Genomic DNA, 16938 nt, shown 5'->3' with positions numbered 1-16938 from the left:
ATCTTCATCAACATATGCTAGATCTTGGCCTACAGTGACATAAGGTAGTTGGTACATTAAACTCGAACCTACCCTCCTTTCTGATGAGAGATGGAGGAGTACCTCAGAATAGAAAAGTGCATAAAAGGGAATATGTAGCTCATGTTCTTTTGAAAGAAACCATCACACCATTTGGCATATGAAGTTTAGGGAAACCGCAGTAAACTTAAATCTCAAATAAAACAACTGAATGGTAACCACTCACCCACAGCAGACATGTACATGGAATATAGGAACAGTCACTGGAAACAATATTCACACTAGCTTTCGAGCTCTCGCATTTTATCTACTAAAAGTACACACATTCACACACACAACCATGCAGATACACAAACACACACTCCTGTACCAACACTGAGACTGATATAATTTATTTTGGTGTCTTCGTGTACTTTTGCTAGAAAAAGAGCAAGAGCTCAGAAGGTTGTGTGAGCGCTGTTTCTTGTTACGTGTTTCTCGGAACCACACGTCAGTCCATTGTCAATGAGTGGTTGCCTTTCCATTATTTTAAGTACTGTTTCAGCATGGAATTTCCGTTATTGTTGTAAAACGTAAATCTTGATGGCTGGATGAGAATTTGAACCCCAGTCCTCCTTATCCAATAAGCCACGTCATGCGGAGCATCCAGTGTTACCAAACAAAGACACTGCCTTCCATGATGACTATGCACCATGATATAAAAGTGTATTTTGATCAGAATATGGGATAATAAAATACTGACAAGTCTCTGATGAAATATTGAAAGTCTTGCGATTTCAGCAGGCTGCTTGTGATTGTACCCACTTATTTAATCAAGTCATGTCTCAGTGGACTCATTGAAACTGACTGAATCCTGTTCTAGATCTAGGCCTGCCTTACGAAATAAAAATTTGATGTGGTCATAGGAAACTGAACTCGCTTCCGCTGCACCCACTAGACACCGAAAGTCTACTTCAGTACTTTCGAGGTCTTGCACCCTATGTTGTCCACAATTAATAATATCGATTGTCTACGGTGTGTTTGATAAGTTTTAGTTGAGAGAAAGCCCAGCACAGCACTAGGACACATTACTGTACACCCTGGCATCATCAGCAAACAACCACAGATTGCTGCCCACCTTGCCCGCCAGATCATTTACGTATACAGAGAACAACAGCAGTCCTATCACACTTCCATGGGGAACTCCTGACGATACCCTCGTTTCTTACGAGCACTTGCCATCAAGTACGACATTTAACAGTCTGCATTGGGGTACCCATGTCACATGTTTTAGGAAATGTAGGGATATGGAATCTACCTGTTGCGCTTCATCCATACTTTGCAGTATATCATGTGTGAAACTGATAAGCTGAGTTTCACAAGAGTGATGCTTTCTAAAGCTGTGGTCATTTGTGGACAGAAGGTTATTCAGTCTCGAGGAAATTTTGATGAATTCGAACTCACAATACGTTCAAGGATTCAGCAGCAAATCGATGTTAAGGATATTGGTCCATGGTTTTGTGCGTCTTTTCTTTCACCCTTCTAATATACAGTCCACAGCTCATGGTCTTGCGGTAGCATTCTCGCTTCCCGCGCACGGGGTCACGTGTTCGATTCCCAGTGGAGTCAGGGATTTTCTCTGCCTTGAGATGACTGGGTGTTGTTGTGTCGCCTTCATCATCATCATTCATCCCTATTATGGTCGGAGGAAGGCAATGGCAAATGACCTCCACTAGGACCTTGCCTAGTACAGAGGTACGGTTCTCCCCCATCGTTCCCTACGCTCCTCGGAGTATGGGACCTCATAATCGTCATCATCTAATATACAGGATGTTACTTAAAATTGCAATCAAGACTGATTTTAAGTAACATTATAAAATCACTGATTGCTGTTATCTCATAAGACATTATGTCTGTTTTTGCATAATATACAGGATTCAGATGCGCTTTTTTATGGTAATTTTGCATTTTGCACTGGGCGAGAGATTCGCGATAAATGCAAATTAAGTGAAGGGCCAATGGTAGAATACTCTTTGTAAAACCAAAGTGGGTTTTCATCCAGACCTCGCGACTTTTCTTTTTTTTTTTTTTTTTAAGCCTCTCAGTTGTTTCTCTCCACCAGCGATGTCTAATGGCTATGTCGTCCATGCCCATACAGCAGTCTGTGCGATGGCTTATCGATTCTCCCTTGTCAACGATATCTTAAAGGTAAATTTAAAACTTCAGCTTCTCTTTTGATATCTTCTACTGCACACAAGACTGGTCAACGAGTGACTGGAAATAAGCCTTAGATCAGCTTAGCGATTTTCGTGCTTGGTTTACTTTGCAGTGCAATAGATTGTGTTTTGAAGTCTATAAAATACAAATACGGTTCAACATTGACAGCCACTGAAAAAAGCACAAATGGCTTCTTCGTTAGTCCTCTTGCAGTCTGCATAACACGCACGCACGTTTTTGGGTACCTGGAGCTGAGTAGAATGGGTGGGTTATGCAGTCTGCATAACACGGACGCACGTTTTTGGGTACCTGGAGCTGAGTAGAATGGGTGACATTTTAGGAATGTTGTCTCCTAACGTATCCAAGAGAGACGCTAACCGTCAACAGGTATCCGCCATATTGGTGAGGCGCGTACTCACCGTGCTGCTGCTGTTGCTGCTGCTGCAGCTGGCGGCAGTGCAGCTGCCAGACGAGCGGCCCCACGACGCCAGGGTCGCCACCGCCGGTGCTGCCGTGGCGGGCCAGGCGCCTAGCCGCCCCTGGGGCGACGCCGCCCATCGCATCGCAGTCCAGGTGGCGCACACTCACCGGCTCCAAGACGCGTGCCAGCGGCTCCGGGATGTTGGCACCCCTGTAGTGAATGTAAATCTCTTCAGCTTACATTGCAGCCTCGCTGCTGACATTGTGGTGCTCGCAAAGACATGTATTACTAGACTGGCAATACCGAATAAAGTAGAGGTAGGGGTGTAAATGCGGAAACCCAGTTTGTTTTTGCTGTATAAAAGAAATGTTTACTTCTCTTTCAGCTTCAAAAATTAGCCAAAGCTAATTCATAATGCTTTAGCAATGAATGTAATATTATGAAACAAAAACTAAATGCGTTAAAAATAAAAAACATTTTCCGATTGAACAACAACTCATTAATTTTTCAAGAAGTGCGGGTAATGTGGAAACGCCTTAAATTTGTGGGAAACTGACTACTTCAAATGAAAACTATTAAAAATTTTAGGAACTATTTTATTTTATATTAAATTTAAATTACACAAAAATATTTTTAAACGCTACTGTAATAGAAAAATGCTTCATAAGCGAAGTTCACTTTCAAAACTCGCATATGTTAATATCTCCTTCATTTCTGGCACACAAAGAGTGACTCACACACTACACACTTAATCCACAATACTCCACAAACGTCTTCGGAAAATGCCCCTCCACAAAAAATACAGATGGCATCTTCTTCAGTAGGTTTTTCTTCCCCAACTCGGAGACCCAAATGCGGCTCACCTGAAGAGACAGTTGGTGCATTGGGCTCTTCATCTGAATCCTCAGGTAACTTAAGGAGTGTTTACTGTACGTAGCTTCCAAAATATCAAGAAACTTGTCTACAGCCTCTTTGTTGAACCCGTTTGCTCTCGAGAATGGCATCCCCATGTTGTTGTTGTTGTTGTGGTCTTCAGTCCTGAGACTGGTTTGATGCAGCTCTCCATGCTACTCTATCCTGTGCAAGCATCTTCATCTCCCAGTACCCACTGCAACCTACATCCTTCTGAATCTGCCTGGTGTATTCATCTCTTGGTCTCCCTCTACGATTTTTACCCTCCACGCTGCCCTCTAATATTGGTGATCTAAATTGGTGATCCCTTGATGCCTCAGAACATGTCCTACCAACCGATCCCTTCTTCTAGTCAAGTTGTGCCACAAACTTCTCTTCTCCCCAATCCTATTCAATACTTCATCATTAGTTATGTGATCTGCCCATGTAATCTTCAGCATTCTTCTGTAGCACCACATTTCTAAAGCTTCTATTCTCTTCTTGTCTAAACTATTTATCGTCCATGTTTCACTTCCATACATGGCTACACTCCATACAAATACTTTCAGAAACGACTTCCTAATGCTTAAATCAATACTCAATATTAACAAATTTCTCTTCTTCAGAAACGCTTTCATTGCCATTGCCAGTCTACATTTTATATCCTCTCTACTTCGACCATCATCAGTTTTTTGCTCCCCAAATTTTAAACTCCTTTACTACTTTAAGTGTCTCATTTCCTAATCTAATACCCTCAACATCACCTGACTTAATTCGACTACATTCCATTATCCTCATTTTGCTTTTGTTGATGTTCATCTTACATCCTCCCTTCAAGACACCATCCATTCCGTTCAACTGCTCTTCCAAGTCCTTTGCTGTCTCTGACAGAATTACAATGTCATCGGCGAATCTCAAAGTTCTTATTTCTTCTCCATGGATTTTAATACCTACTCCGAATTTTTCTTTTGTTTCCTTCACTGCTTGTTCAATATACAGATTGAATAACATCGGGGAGAGGCTACAACCCTGTCTCACTCCCTTCCCAACCACTGCTTCCCTTTCATGCCCCTCAACTGTTATAACTGCCATTTGGTTTCTATACAAATTATAAATAGCCTTTCGCTCCCTATATTTTACCCCTGCCACCTTCAGAATTTGAAAGAGACTATTCCAGTCAACATTGTCAAAAGCTTTCTCTAAGTCTACAAATGCTAGAAACGTAGGTTTGCCTTTCCTTAATCTAGCTTCTAAGATAAGCGGTAGGGTCAGTATTGCCTCACGTGTTCCAATATTTTTACGGAATCCAAACTGATCTTCCCCGAGGTCGGCTTCTACTAGTTTTTCCATTCGCCTGTAAAGAATTCGCGTTAGTATTTTGCAGCCGTGACTTATTAAACTGATAGTTCGGTAATTCTCACATCTGTCAACACCTGCTTTCTTTGGGATTGGGATTATTATATTCCTCTTGAAGTCTGAGGGTATTTCGCCTGTCTCATACATCTTGCTCACCGGATGGTAGAGTTTTGCCAGGACTGGCTCTCCCAAGGCTGTCAATAGTTCTAATGTAATGTTGTCTACTTTCGGTGCCTTGTTTAGACTCAGGTCTTTCAGTGCTCTGTCAAACTCTTCATGCAGTATCATATCTCCCATTTCATCTTCATCTACATCCTCTTCCATTTCCATAATATTGTCTTCAAGTACATCGCCCTTGTATAGACCCTCTATATACTCCTTCCACCTTTCTGTTTTCCCTTCTTTGCTTAGAACTGGGTTTCCATCTGAGCTCTTGATATTAATACAAGTGGTTCTCTTTTCTCCAAAGGTCTCTTTAATTTTCCTGTAGGCAGTATTTATCTTACCCCTAGTGAGATAAGCCTCTACATCCTTATATTTATCCTCTAGCCATCGCTGCTTAGCCATTTTGCACTTCCTGTCGATCTCATTTTTGAGATTTGAGGTTTGTGGATTGTGAGTTTATTTCTGTGTCGTCTAAGAAAACGGCCAAACAAAGCTCTACCTGCAACATTTGAAGTAATAAGATGATTAATATTATTTCTTTCCGCTAGCTGATATACCAATGTCTTGACATCTAATCTGGTAAGGCCATAGAAGCGATTATCCATTTGAATAAGATACCGTACCAACTGTTTCTCAATAGCATCAGGTAGTACATGCTTACGTCCAAGTCTCAAAGAAACACATTCTTCAGGTGACATGTCACTATGCATAAACCTTTGAAGTGTCGTCTGAGGTACACTGAAAGCTTTTACTGCACTTCTTAACCCCATCTGCTTTTCCCTTAAGGCTATTATAGCCTTAATCATGTTTCCAGCATCCCACTTCTTCACAATAGCTCTTGGTTTTCGATCAGTTAGCTTTCGTGGCATCTAGAAACAGACGCAAACGTATTGGAAGTAATGTAATTGATGTTGGTATTGTGGAAACGTTTCCACAATACCGTCGTATGTATGCTTCCACATTACCTACATAATGGCCATTTTAAATTTCGGTAGATTACATTAAGCAACTATCCATTTAAGGTTGACAAGCGACTGCTAAAACCTTCTATGCACCTCCATTCATAAGCTATTAGACGTAAAGAAAAGATAACTACAAAGTATGTAGATAAATGTAATACCAAAACTTAACTCGATAAAGGTTTAGAAAATGCGCGAACATAAACTGCATCATTGTCGCGGCGTCTGTTGCTCAACTGACTGCTAACCCTGTACCGTGACAAAAAGGAACTATTGCAACAATTTCTGGCTACCCCGCTACAATGCAGCACTCTGCAGGCCACATACTAGACGTTTCCACATTACCCACACGTTTCCACATTTACACCCCTACCTCTATCATTGGTGTCACTGAAGCCAGCACAGTAGATTCGTAATATGGCGGCGAGCGCAAAGGACGTTTAAACAGCGGTTTGATTACTGATAAAACAGTCGTAATAAATGAGGATAAACTGATATAACTTCCTTACCTTTAGAATTTCGACATAATGGTAAATACATGCATCATGTTTGACAGTAATTTTTCGTACAGCAGACACAAGGAAAGGAAAAAGTTTCAATGCAAGAGTAACAAGAAACATCTTACGTGTTTTTACTTTTGTACTGTATGTAAGCATAAGTACTTACATTACAGTTTGTCTTATCTGAAAACCGACAGTGTTTAAATAGGTCACTTATATTTCAAGGGGTTTAATCAATGTAGTATTAGCAGACGTAGCTCAGTGATGTGCTTTTAATCAGATCAACTTCGGCTTTTCTTCGAATAGTATAGTCGTTATGAAAGTGCTCCTGTAAGTAGAAAGTACTGTTTGTGGTCTATGACAAGTATCTTTATTCATTTGAGTGTTCTTACGAAATTTACAGTCTGCTCTGAAAGTGTATACATGTAGCCTGATATATGTCTCATAACACGACTCACGATTCTACAATGTCGGTGTTAAACTCAACTAGTGTACAAATATTTGCTCAACTGCAGAATTTGTTTGGATCACTTCGTAAAGTTTACAAAGCCATTTCGTTTCAGGAAATCGTAGTAGTACCGTTCGCAAACTTCCTGACGCCGCCATCTTACCTCACCAAACGTCAGGCTTCAGTAAAAGATGAGTCTCTGCCAATCTAGTTACGCTTGTCTTTACTGCTCGTGGGGGTATACCCGCAGACGTACATTACTAGACAAGCAAAGATGGGCCTTTTATAGGGAGTCTGATGTTTGGTGAGGTAAGATGGCGGCATCAGGAAGCTTGTATATGGTACTACTACGATTTTCTGAAACTAAATGTCGTTGTAAGCTTTACGAGGTGGCCTAACAAGTTCTGCAGTTGAGCAGATGTTTGCACACTAGTTGAGTTTAACACAAACGTTGCAGAATCGTATTATGAGTGAAACATAAAGTTACATATATACACGTTTAAAGCAGATTGTAGTTTTCGTAAGAACACTCAAATGAAAAAATGCACCTGTTATCAATGACAAATAGCACGTTCTACTTATAGGAGAACTTTCATAACGAGCATAATATTCGAAGAAAAGCCGAAGTTGATCAAAAGTGGTTAAAAATTCATCATTAAGCTACGTCTGTAAATGTTAGATTTATTAAATCCATTAAAATATACATCAACCATTAAAACATTGTCAAAGTATTCGTAACAAAGTTTCCGAATTTACTGCCCTCCAGGGAAGTTCTCGGGCTGAAATTATTCTTGGAACCGAGAGCTGGCTGAAACTCGAAGTGGAAAGCTCTGAGATATTTAGCAAGTCTTGGAACTTATATCGGGAGGGCAGATTAGAGACCATAGTAGGGGGAGTGTTCACTGCGGCTGACAAAAGTATTGTCTCTATTGAGGTCAAAGTTGAGTGTGAAAGTGATGTTATCTGGTACCGTATAAAAGGTGTAGGTGAAACCAAGTTAATTGTTGGATGTTTTTACCGGCCACCTGATTCCTCCGTGACAGTATTTCAGTCATTCCCAGAAAGTCTACGGTCATTATTGCATCAATACCCAGATCACAGAATAGTAGTTGGAGGTGACTTTAACCTACCGAATATAGGGCGGATGTCTATGGATTCATTGCTGGGGGTACAGACAGACAGTCCTGCGAAATGCTTTTGAAAGCGTTTTCTGAAAACTGTCTTGAGCAGCTAGTTTTGCAGCCCACATGCAGTGGAAATATCTTAGACCTTGCAGCCACAAACAGGCCAGACCTTATCGACAACATCAGTATAGAAAGGAGGATTATCGATCTTGATGTTATAGCAACTATGGTTACGAAAGTTAGTAAATCGGTCAAGAAGCCTAGGAGAAAGTTTCTGAGCAGATAAGCAGTTGCTGGCATCACACTTAGACAGTGAATTGACATCACTTAGTTCAAGTAAGTTTGACGCAGAGGATTCATGGGCAAAGTTAAAGCAGATTGTAAATCTGGGTCTGGCCAGTAATGTGTCCAGTAAGTAGATTAAGGATGGAAAAGACCCACCATGGTTTAATAACAAAATTCGGAAAATGGTGATGAAGCAGAGGCTGATGCACTCTCGGTTCAAAAGAGAATGCACAAATGACGACATGCAAAGGTTAGTAGAGATTCGTGCGTGTGTAAAAAGTTCTATGCGCGAATTATACAAGTACGACAGTCATACCTTAGAGGAAAAGATATGGCACAGGACCCGAGAAAATCCCGGTTGTATTTAAAATTGTTAAGCGAGTCTATGGCTGCCATTCAGTTTGTTGTTCACCAGTCGGGTGTGGCAGTTCAAGATAACAAAACGAAGGCCGAAGTTTTAAATTTGGCGTTGAAGAAATCGCTCACGTGGGAGAATTGTATAAACCTACCATAGTTTGGTCATTGGACAGACTCCCATATGGGCAACATAGTAATCAGGTGTAGAGAAACAATTGAAAGATTTGAAAGCAAGTAAGCCACCCGGCCCAGATGGAATCCTAATTCGGTTTTACAAAGAGTACTCTACCATTGGCCCCTCACTTAGCTTGCATTTATTGCGAACCTCTCGCCCAGCACAAAGTCCGAAGTGAATGGAAAAATGTGCAGGTGAATCCTGTATGTAAGAAGGGTAAAAGAACGAACCCGCAAAATTACGGACCAATATCTCTAACTTTGGCTGCTACAGGATCCTTGAACATATTCTCATTTCGAATATAATAAATATTCTTGAGACCGAGAAGCATAAGTCCACGAATCAGCACAGTTTTAGAAAGCATTTCCCATCCGAGACTCGGCTTGCCCTTTTCTCACGTGACACGAGCTGCATTCAAGTTCTAAGGCCTCCGATTGTTTTTCTCTGGACTGGAAAGAGATAGAAACATGCACATTGTTTTAAAATGAGGCCGCGTTCATTGTCAATATGTCCCAGAGATGGCAGCACCGTACGGCAGATGGAATTTTACCGCCAGCGGCGAGAATGAGAACTGTTTTAAATACTTAAAATGGCGACGTTTTCCTTACTTGAACAGCGTGCAATCATTCGTTTTCTGAATTTGCGTGGTGTGAAACCAATTGAAATTCATCGAAGGTTGAAGGAGACATGTGGTGATGGAGTTATGGATGTGTCGAAAGTGCGTTCGTGGATGCAACAGTTTAATGAAGGCAGAACATCGTGTGACAACAAACCGAAACAACCTCGGGCTCGCACAAGCCGGTCTGACGACATGATCGAGAAAGTGGAGAGAATTGTTTTGGGGGATCGCCGAATGACTGTTGAACAGATCGCCTCCAGAGTTGGCATTTCTGTGGGTTCTGTGCACACAATCCTGCATGACGACCTGAAAATGCGAAAAGTGTCATCCAGGTGGGTGCCACGAATGCTGACGGACGACCACATGGCTGCCCGTGTGGCATGTTGCCAAGCAATGTTGACGTGCAACGACAGCATGAATGGGACTTTCCTTTCATCGATTGTGACAATGGATGAGACGTGGATGCCATTTTTCAATCCAGAAACAAAGCGCCAATCAGCTCAATGGAAGCACACAGATTCACCGCCACAAAAAAAATTTCGGGTAACCGCCAGTGCTGAAAAAATGATGGTGTCCATGTTCTGGGACAGCGAGGGCGTAATCCTTACCCATTGCGTTCCAATGGGCACTACAGTAACAGGTGCATCCTACGAAAATGTTTTGAATAACAAATTCCTTCCTGCACTGCAACAAAAACGTCCGGGAAGGGCTGCGCGTGTGCTGTTTCACCAAGACAACGCACTCTCACATCGAGCTAACGTTACGCAACAGTTTCTTCGTGATAACAACTTTGAAGTGATTCCTCATACTCCCTACTCACCTGACCTGGCTCCTAGTAACTTTTGGCTTTTTCCAACTGCGAAAGACACTCTCCGTGGCCGCACATTCACCAGCCGTGCTGCTATTGCCTCAGCGATTTTCCAGTGGTCAAAACAGACTCCTAAAGAAGCCTTCGCCACTGCCAGGGAATCATGGCGTCAGCGTTGTGAAAAATGTGTACGTCTGCAGGGCGATTACGTCGAGAAGTAACGCCAGTTCCATCGATTTCGGGTAAGTAGTTAATTAGAAAAAAAATCGGAGGCCTTAGAACTTGAATGCACCTCGTATATTGTGAACTATGGATGAAGGGCAACAGGCAGATTCCGTATTTCTATATTTCCGCAAAGCATTCAACACGGTGCCCCACTGCAGGCTGTAAACGCAGGTACGAGCATACGGACTGGGTTCACAGGCATGTGAGTGGCTCGAAGACTTTTTAAGTTATAGATCCAAGTATGCTTTCCTCGACGGTGAGTGTTCCTCAGAGACAAGGGTATCGTTAGGTGTCCCCCAGGGAAGTTTGATATGAACGCTATTGTTCTTTGTATACATAAATGATATGGCGGACAGGGGGGCAGCAATCTGTGGTTGTTTGCTGATGACGCTGGGCTGTACGGTAAGGTGTCGTCATTGAGTGACTGTGGGAGGAAACAAGATGACTTAGATACAGTTTCTAGTTGCTGTGATGAATGGAAGCTAAAGCTAAATGTAGAAAGCATTAGTATTGTTCAGCTTGACACAGTCACATCCTTTAAATATCTGGTCGAAGCGTTGCAAAGTTATATGAAATGAAACGAGCATGTGAGGACTACCGAACAAATCTACGGCCGCCAACATACATTGCACATAAGGACTACTAAGATAAGATACGAGAAATTAGGGCGCATTCGGAGGCATATAGTCTTATTTGCGAGTGGAACAGGAAAGGAAACGATCAGTACAGTACTTCAGTGCACACTTATAACTAATGTAGTGCCCTTGGAACTTTTCTAAAGTAATTAAATGTTCGATGCCATCTAGATTTTAGCCAGACTTGAGCTGACTTTATTACGTTGATACGTTATTTCTTATCTACGAAAGCTTATAAAGATTGCTAATTGTCAAACACAGTTTTTCCGTAAATATCTGTTTCTACTTGCATTTAGATATACAGAGATGGAAAAAACCGCAACACAAAAAAATTGGAAGAGAAGTAACACATCTAGAGTGAAGTAGAAACATACAGTGAGTAACATCTTTGCAATGAAATAGTAAAAACTGAACAGTACATAAATAACAATGGAGTTGACAGGAAAACCTTTAGCACAAAATAAGAATAGCATGCCTACATAACAGTTTCTATTGATAAACAAAACTATTGAAATAAGATAAAATTAGTACTAGGCAAGGCTGCATCAAGAGGTATGAAACATGGAGAGTGATACACAACCAATTAAAAAAAAAAAAAAGAAGAGACAGTTGTCAATGTAAATACAGAATACACGAGGAACTTAAGCCATATCAATACGATAAACAGAAATTAATAAATGCAGGAAAATTGAGGTGTTTGAGGGAACCTACAGTTTGAGAGTGTGGTGGTACTGCATTTTAACATTAACATTATAATCAAAGCAGTGGCTGTATACCAGTTTACATTAAATAAATGAGCAAAGTAAAGTCTCATCAAATACTGTTCATATTTTACTTTGCTCATTTATTTAATGTAAACTGGTATACAGCCACTGCTTTGATTATAATGTTAATCTTAAAATGCAGTACCACCACACTCTCAAACTGTAGGTTCCCTCAAACACCTCAATTTTCCTGCATTTACTAATTTCTGTTTATCGTATTGATATGGCTTAAGTTCCTCGTGTATTCTGTATTTACATTGACAACTGTCTCTTCTTTTTTTTTTTTTAATTGGTTGTGTATCACTCTCCATGTTTCATACCTCTTGATGCAGCCTTGCCTAGTACTAATTTTATCTTATTTCAATAGTTTTGTTTATCAATAGAAACTGTTATGTAGGCATGCTATTCTTATTTTGTGCTAAAGGTTTTCCTGTCAACTCCATTGTTATTTATGTACTGTTCAGTTTTTACTATTTAATTGCAAAGATTTTACTCACTGTATGTTTCTACTTCACTCTAGATGTGTTACTTCTCTTCCAATGTCGTCTGCTAACATTTAACTTCTTTGGTGATAATACTCAGTAAATGCCTAAAGATGGCCTTGTAAGCCGAAAACCGGTTAGCAATAAAAATAATATTGTAGAACAAAAGCAAACTGGTGATTTTTATTTATTATTATAATGTTGTTCTACCAAGAACCGACGGAAGATTCTGTTAATATGACAAAAAAATTATTAATGTACGGTAATGAAATTTCGGGAATACATTTGTCTAGGTAACCTATTTAAGTTGTTAACATTGCAAGATCACTGGTAATTGTAAGCGCGATATAAGCCATTGCAAATGTGAAACGCTGGTACTTTAATAACCGGAGTAACCGCCAAAATTTGAATGCAAGCATGCAAACGTGCATGCATTGAGTTGTACTGGTGCCGGATGTTCGTTTGTGATATGGAGTTCCATGCCAGTTGCACTTCGTCACTCAATACAGGAATGCTATTTGTGGACGGCGCTGGCGTTGTCGTCCGATGATGTCCCATAGGTGCTCGATTGGAGACAGATCCGGTGATCGAGCAGTCCAAGGCAATATGTCGACAGTCTCTAGATCGTGTTAGGTTACAATAGCAACATGTGGGCGAGCGTTGTTCAGTTGGAAAACACTTCCTAGAATGCTGTTCATGAATGGCAGCACAACAGGTCGAATCCCCAGACTGACGACAAATTTGCAGTCAGGGTGCGTGGGATTTACACGAGAGTGACAAGTGTAGCTCCGGTGATTCTAGCACGTTGACAGGTTAGCTGCCAGTCTTCTAACCAACACACAGCCGTCACCGGGACTGAGTTGGACCAAGCTTTCAGCATAAAACACAACAGACCTCCACCCAGCCCAGCAATGAGTTCTAGCTTGACTCCACTGAAGTCGCAAATGGTGGTGGTTTGCGGTCGTCATTGGAATGCATAATACAGAGCGCCTGGCTCGGAGCTATCTTTGAGGTAACCGATTTGTAACAATTCGTTGTGTAACTGTGATGCCAACAGCTGCTCAAATTGTGGTGTCACCGCCAGACACCACACTTGCTAGGTGGTAGCCTTTAAATCGGCCGCGGTCCGTTAGTATACGTCGGACCCGCATGTCGCCACTGTCAGTGATTGCAGACCGAGCGCCGCCACACGGCAGGTCTAGAGAGACTTCCTAGCACTCGCCCCAGTTGTACAGCCGACTTTGCTAGCGATGGTTCACTGACAAATTACGCTCTCAATTGCCGAGACGATAGTTAGCATAGCCTTCAGCTACGTCATTTGCTACGACCTAGCAAGGCGCCATTATCATTTGCTATTTATCTTGCGATGCATGTACCGTCAGACCGACGTTCACCAATTATGAATTTAAGTTAAGTATTCCAGCAGCAACGTACCTTATTGGCTATATTAATTACATTGTCCCGTTCCAGACCTCACGCCAGCCTGCGTGAGCTTAAACGCGTGCTTTTCGGCTACCAATCATAGTGGCTTGGCTGTCTTGCCAAGTCACAACACAAATTGCTGCTGCAGATGCAGTACGATGCACGTCACACGCCGAACACGATGGTCTTCCCTCCCGGTATTGCCACGTGACCGTCCGGAGCCGGGGTTCTTGCGATCGTACATTCTTGTGGCCATCACCGCCAGCAATCATGTACAATGGCTACATTCCTGCCAAGTCTTTCTGCATTTCGCAGAAGGTACATCAAGCTTCTGTATCCCTATTATACGATCTCGTCCAAAGACAGCTGTGTTGATAATGGCGTCTTTAAAGAGGACCACACCGTGGTTCAGGTCGAAAAAAATCGATTTTTGGTTTTCATCATATTTCGATAGAGTAAGGTTTTATGTAAGTACTCTGAAAAGGATTTTGCTGAAAAATTTCTTTTCAAGCATTTAAAGAGCATTTTCCTATCACGTGTGTTTATGTGCCACGACCACTTTTCTGTTACCCACTTTTCTGCATATATTCCAGAGCTTTATATCCCCTACATTGCACGTTAGGGATTTTTTTTTTAATTCCCGAGTGTGTTGTCTATCCATGGAATCGGTCGGTATTATTTTGTTTCTGCTGTTCGTAAACAACACGCTTTCAAACACGCGGTTAGTTTTGTTCAAGTGCGATTGCGAATAGTTGTTATAGAAAACTTGCAGGTATACTGTGAGCAGGCAATTAGGAGAAATAAAGAAAATTTGGAGGCAATGAAGAGAGATGTTTGGGCCATATTCTTCCGTAAGTTCTCTACTGATGATAAGCAATGTAATGGATTGTGTCCATCAGGAGAAAATTCGTGGTGCAAATACAATAGGGCCCAGGCAACTGGAGAATCTTATTCTCAACAGCATTCTCTTCCTGCTGCTGTTATTACAGCAATTAAACCTGTTTTCAGAGACTTGGCTCATCCTGACCTTCTAAGGAAATGTCTGCATGGGCAGACACAGAACCCAAATGAATGTTTCAACAGCATAATTTGGAACCGCCTTCCTAAAACTGTATTTGTAGGCACGCATACAATGAAACTAGGAGTTCATGATGCTGTTATTACATTCAATTATGGTAATATTGGAAAGTGTCGGGTACTGAAAAAGCTGGGAATTAATCCTGGTGAGAATATGATCACTGGGCTGCAACATTACGATAAAATGAGGATAGCCGATGCAGACAGGTCTGCATCTAATATGGCCAAGAGGACAAGACAAAGATCCAGGAAGGTGGAAAAGAAGCTGGAAGACCTGCTAGAGGCCAAAGAAGGGCCATCATATGCAGCAGGACAGTTTTAATTAACGGTAAGTAACAAATTCCAAAAGTTTTTTCTTTAAAATCAGTTTCCCGGAAACTAGAATTTTCAGTACATATGCCCCATTATATCAGAAACTATCGTAGATAAATGAATGAAATTTTCAGAGACTCTGCATAACAAAAAAGCTGCCTCAGGTACTACAGTCATTAATATTTCCCCATTAGGAAGTTCACAAAAAATATTTTCTGCAGAAAAAAGTTAATATTTTTTGTTAATAAATTTAAAAAAGTATTTCTTTAAACTATAAAATGGATAAAGTAGATTTTAGTACAGTTGCCAGATGCCAGGGTAGTTTCATCGACATCTTCGTGACACTCTCCCGTAACTCAACAAACCTGTGACCATTCGTGCTGCCATTCTCTGTATACGTTCAGTAGGCCCCATTCGGAATGGATCCAGTACACTTGGGCAATGTTCTAAACTAGGTCACAGGAATGTTTTGTAAGCAATCTCCTTTGCACGCTGTTGCAGTTTCCTAATATTCTACAAGCGAACGATGTTTCCGAAATCCAAACTACTTTACCTACAGCTGAGCCTATGTGATCATTCCATTTCATATCCACACATATTGTTTCACACAGGTATATATATGAGTAGACCAACTGCAGTTGTGACTCTTTGTTATTATAGTTATGGTTTACTACATTTTTTCGTTTTGTGAAGTGCACAATTTTACATTTAAAAACATCTAAAGCAAATTGCCAGTAACCGTACCATTTTGAAATCCTATTAACATGCGCCTGAATATTTGTGCAGCTTTTTCAGACACTGCTTCAGTGCTGATAACTGCATCTTTTGCGACAAGTCTGAGGTTACTACTAGTATTGTCACGATTAATATATACCACGAACAGACACGCTTCCCTGGGACACACGTGAAGTCACTTAGCACTTTCCATCCGAGATAACATGTTTTGTCCCTCCTACCAAGAAACCCTCAATCCTGTCACAACTTCAGCTTGATACATCACACGATCCAACTATCGGTAATAAGCATGTTTGTGCACTGAGTCAAATGCTTTTCAGAAGTCAAGAAATGCTACATTTTTCTCTCTGTCTTGATAGATGGTTTTCAGGATGTCAGTTTGAGAAAAGAACGATTTGGGTTTCATATGAACAACGCTTCCGAAATCCAAACTGCTTGGCATGGAGGACATCATTCTGTTCGAGATACCTCGTTGCTTTTGAGCTCAGAATATGTCAATATTTTACAAGAAATGTGTGTCAAGGATAATGGACGGTAATTTTATGGATCCCTTCTGCTACCCTTTCTACAGACAGGTGTGACCTTTCTTCGAGCCACTGGACCGGAGTAATGTGGTTGTGAGAAAGCTGGCACAGTCATCATTTGCATGTTGCATATGCATTTACATATTTGGCTCCTTTTCACCGGTTATTGCATATTTTAACTAAAAACCAGTGACGATGCATGTTTTCGCTCTATTTTTACAATATTTTAAAAATTTTGACGGGCTGTCTCAGCTCGACCTAGTTTTGATGTCTCAGAGGTTGACCGCGACCTAGAGCTGCGTGCAATCGCTAACCGAGAGGTCACTGCCTAGCGAAATCATTACAGAAGAGGAACAGGCAGGCAGAGTCAATGATTCTGCGGCCGCGCCCCCGGTTAAGCCCCTCCGCTGTCATACCTTATGCCAGTTAGGCAGCAGTAG

General features: G+C 41.3%; 1 protein-coding gene across 1 annotated transcript in view; it reads right to left on the bottom strand.

Moving 5' to 3' along the window:
• Positions 1-16938, bottom strand: part of LOC126095508 (uncharacterized) — a 346398-nt gene that overhangs the window by 27265 nt on the left and 302195 nt on the right. Inside the window, exon 9 of the mRNA XM_049910294.1 lies at positions 2634-2845. Within this exon, the coding sequence (XP_049766251.1) occupies positions 2634-2845 (212 nt within the window). The remainder of the gene's footprint in view (positions 1-2633; positions 2846-16938) is intronic.

The sequence above is a fragment of the Schistocerca cancellata genome, chromosome 8 (genome assembly GCF_023864275.1).
Source record: "Schistocerca cancellata isolate TAMUIC-IGC-003103 chromosome 8, iqSchCanc2.1, whole genome shotgun sequence".
In the NCBI taxonomy this organism is placed as follows: Eukaryota; Metazoa; Arthropoda; class Insecta; order Orthoptera; family Acrididae; genus Schistocerca; species Schistocerca cancellata.
Note: the sequence above shows the minus strand (reverse complement) of the source record. Positions and strands in the feature narration are given on the sequence as shown.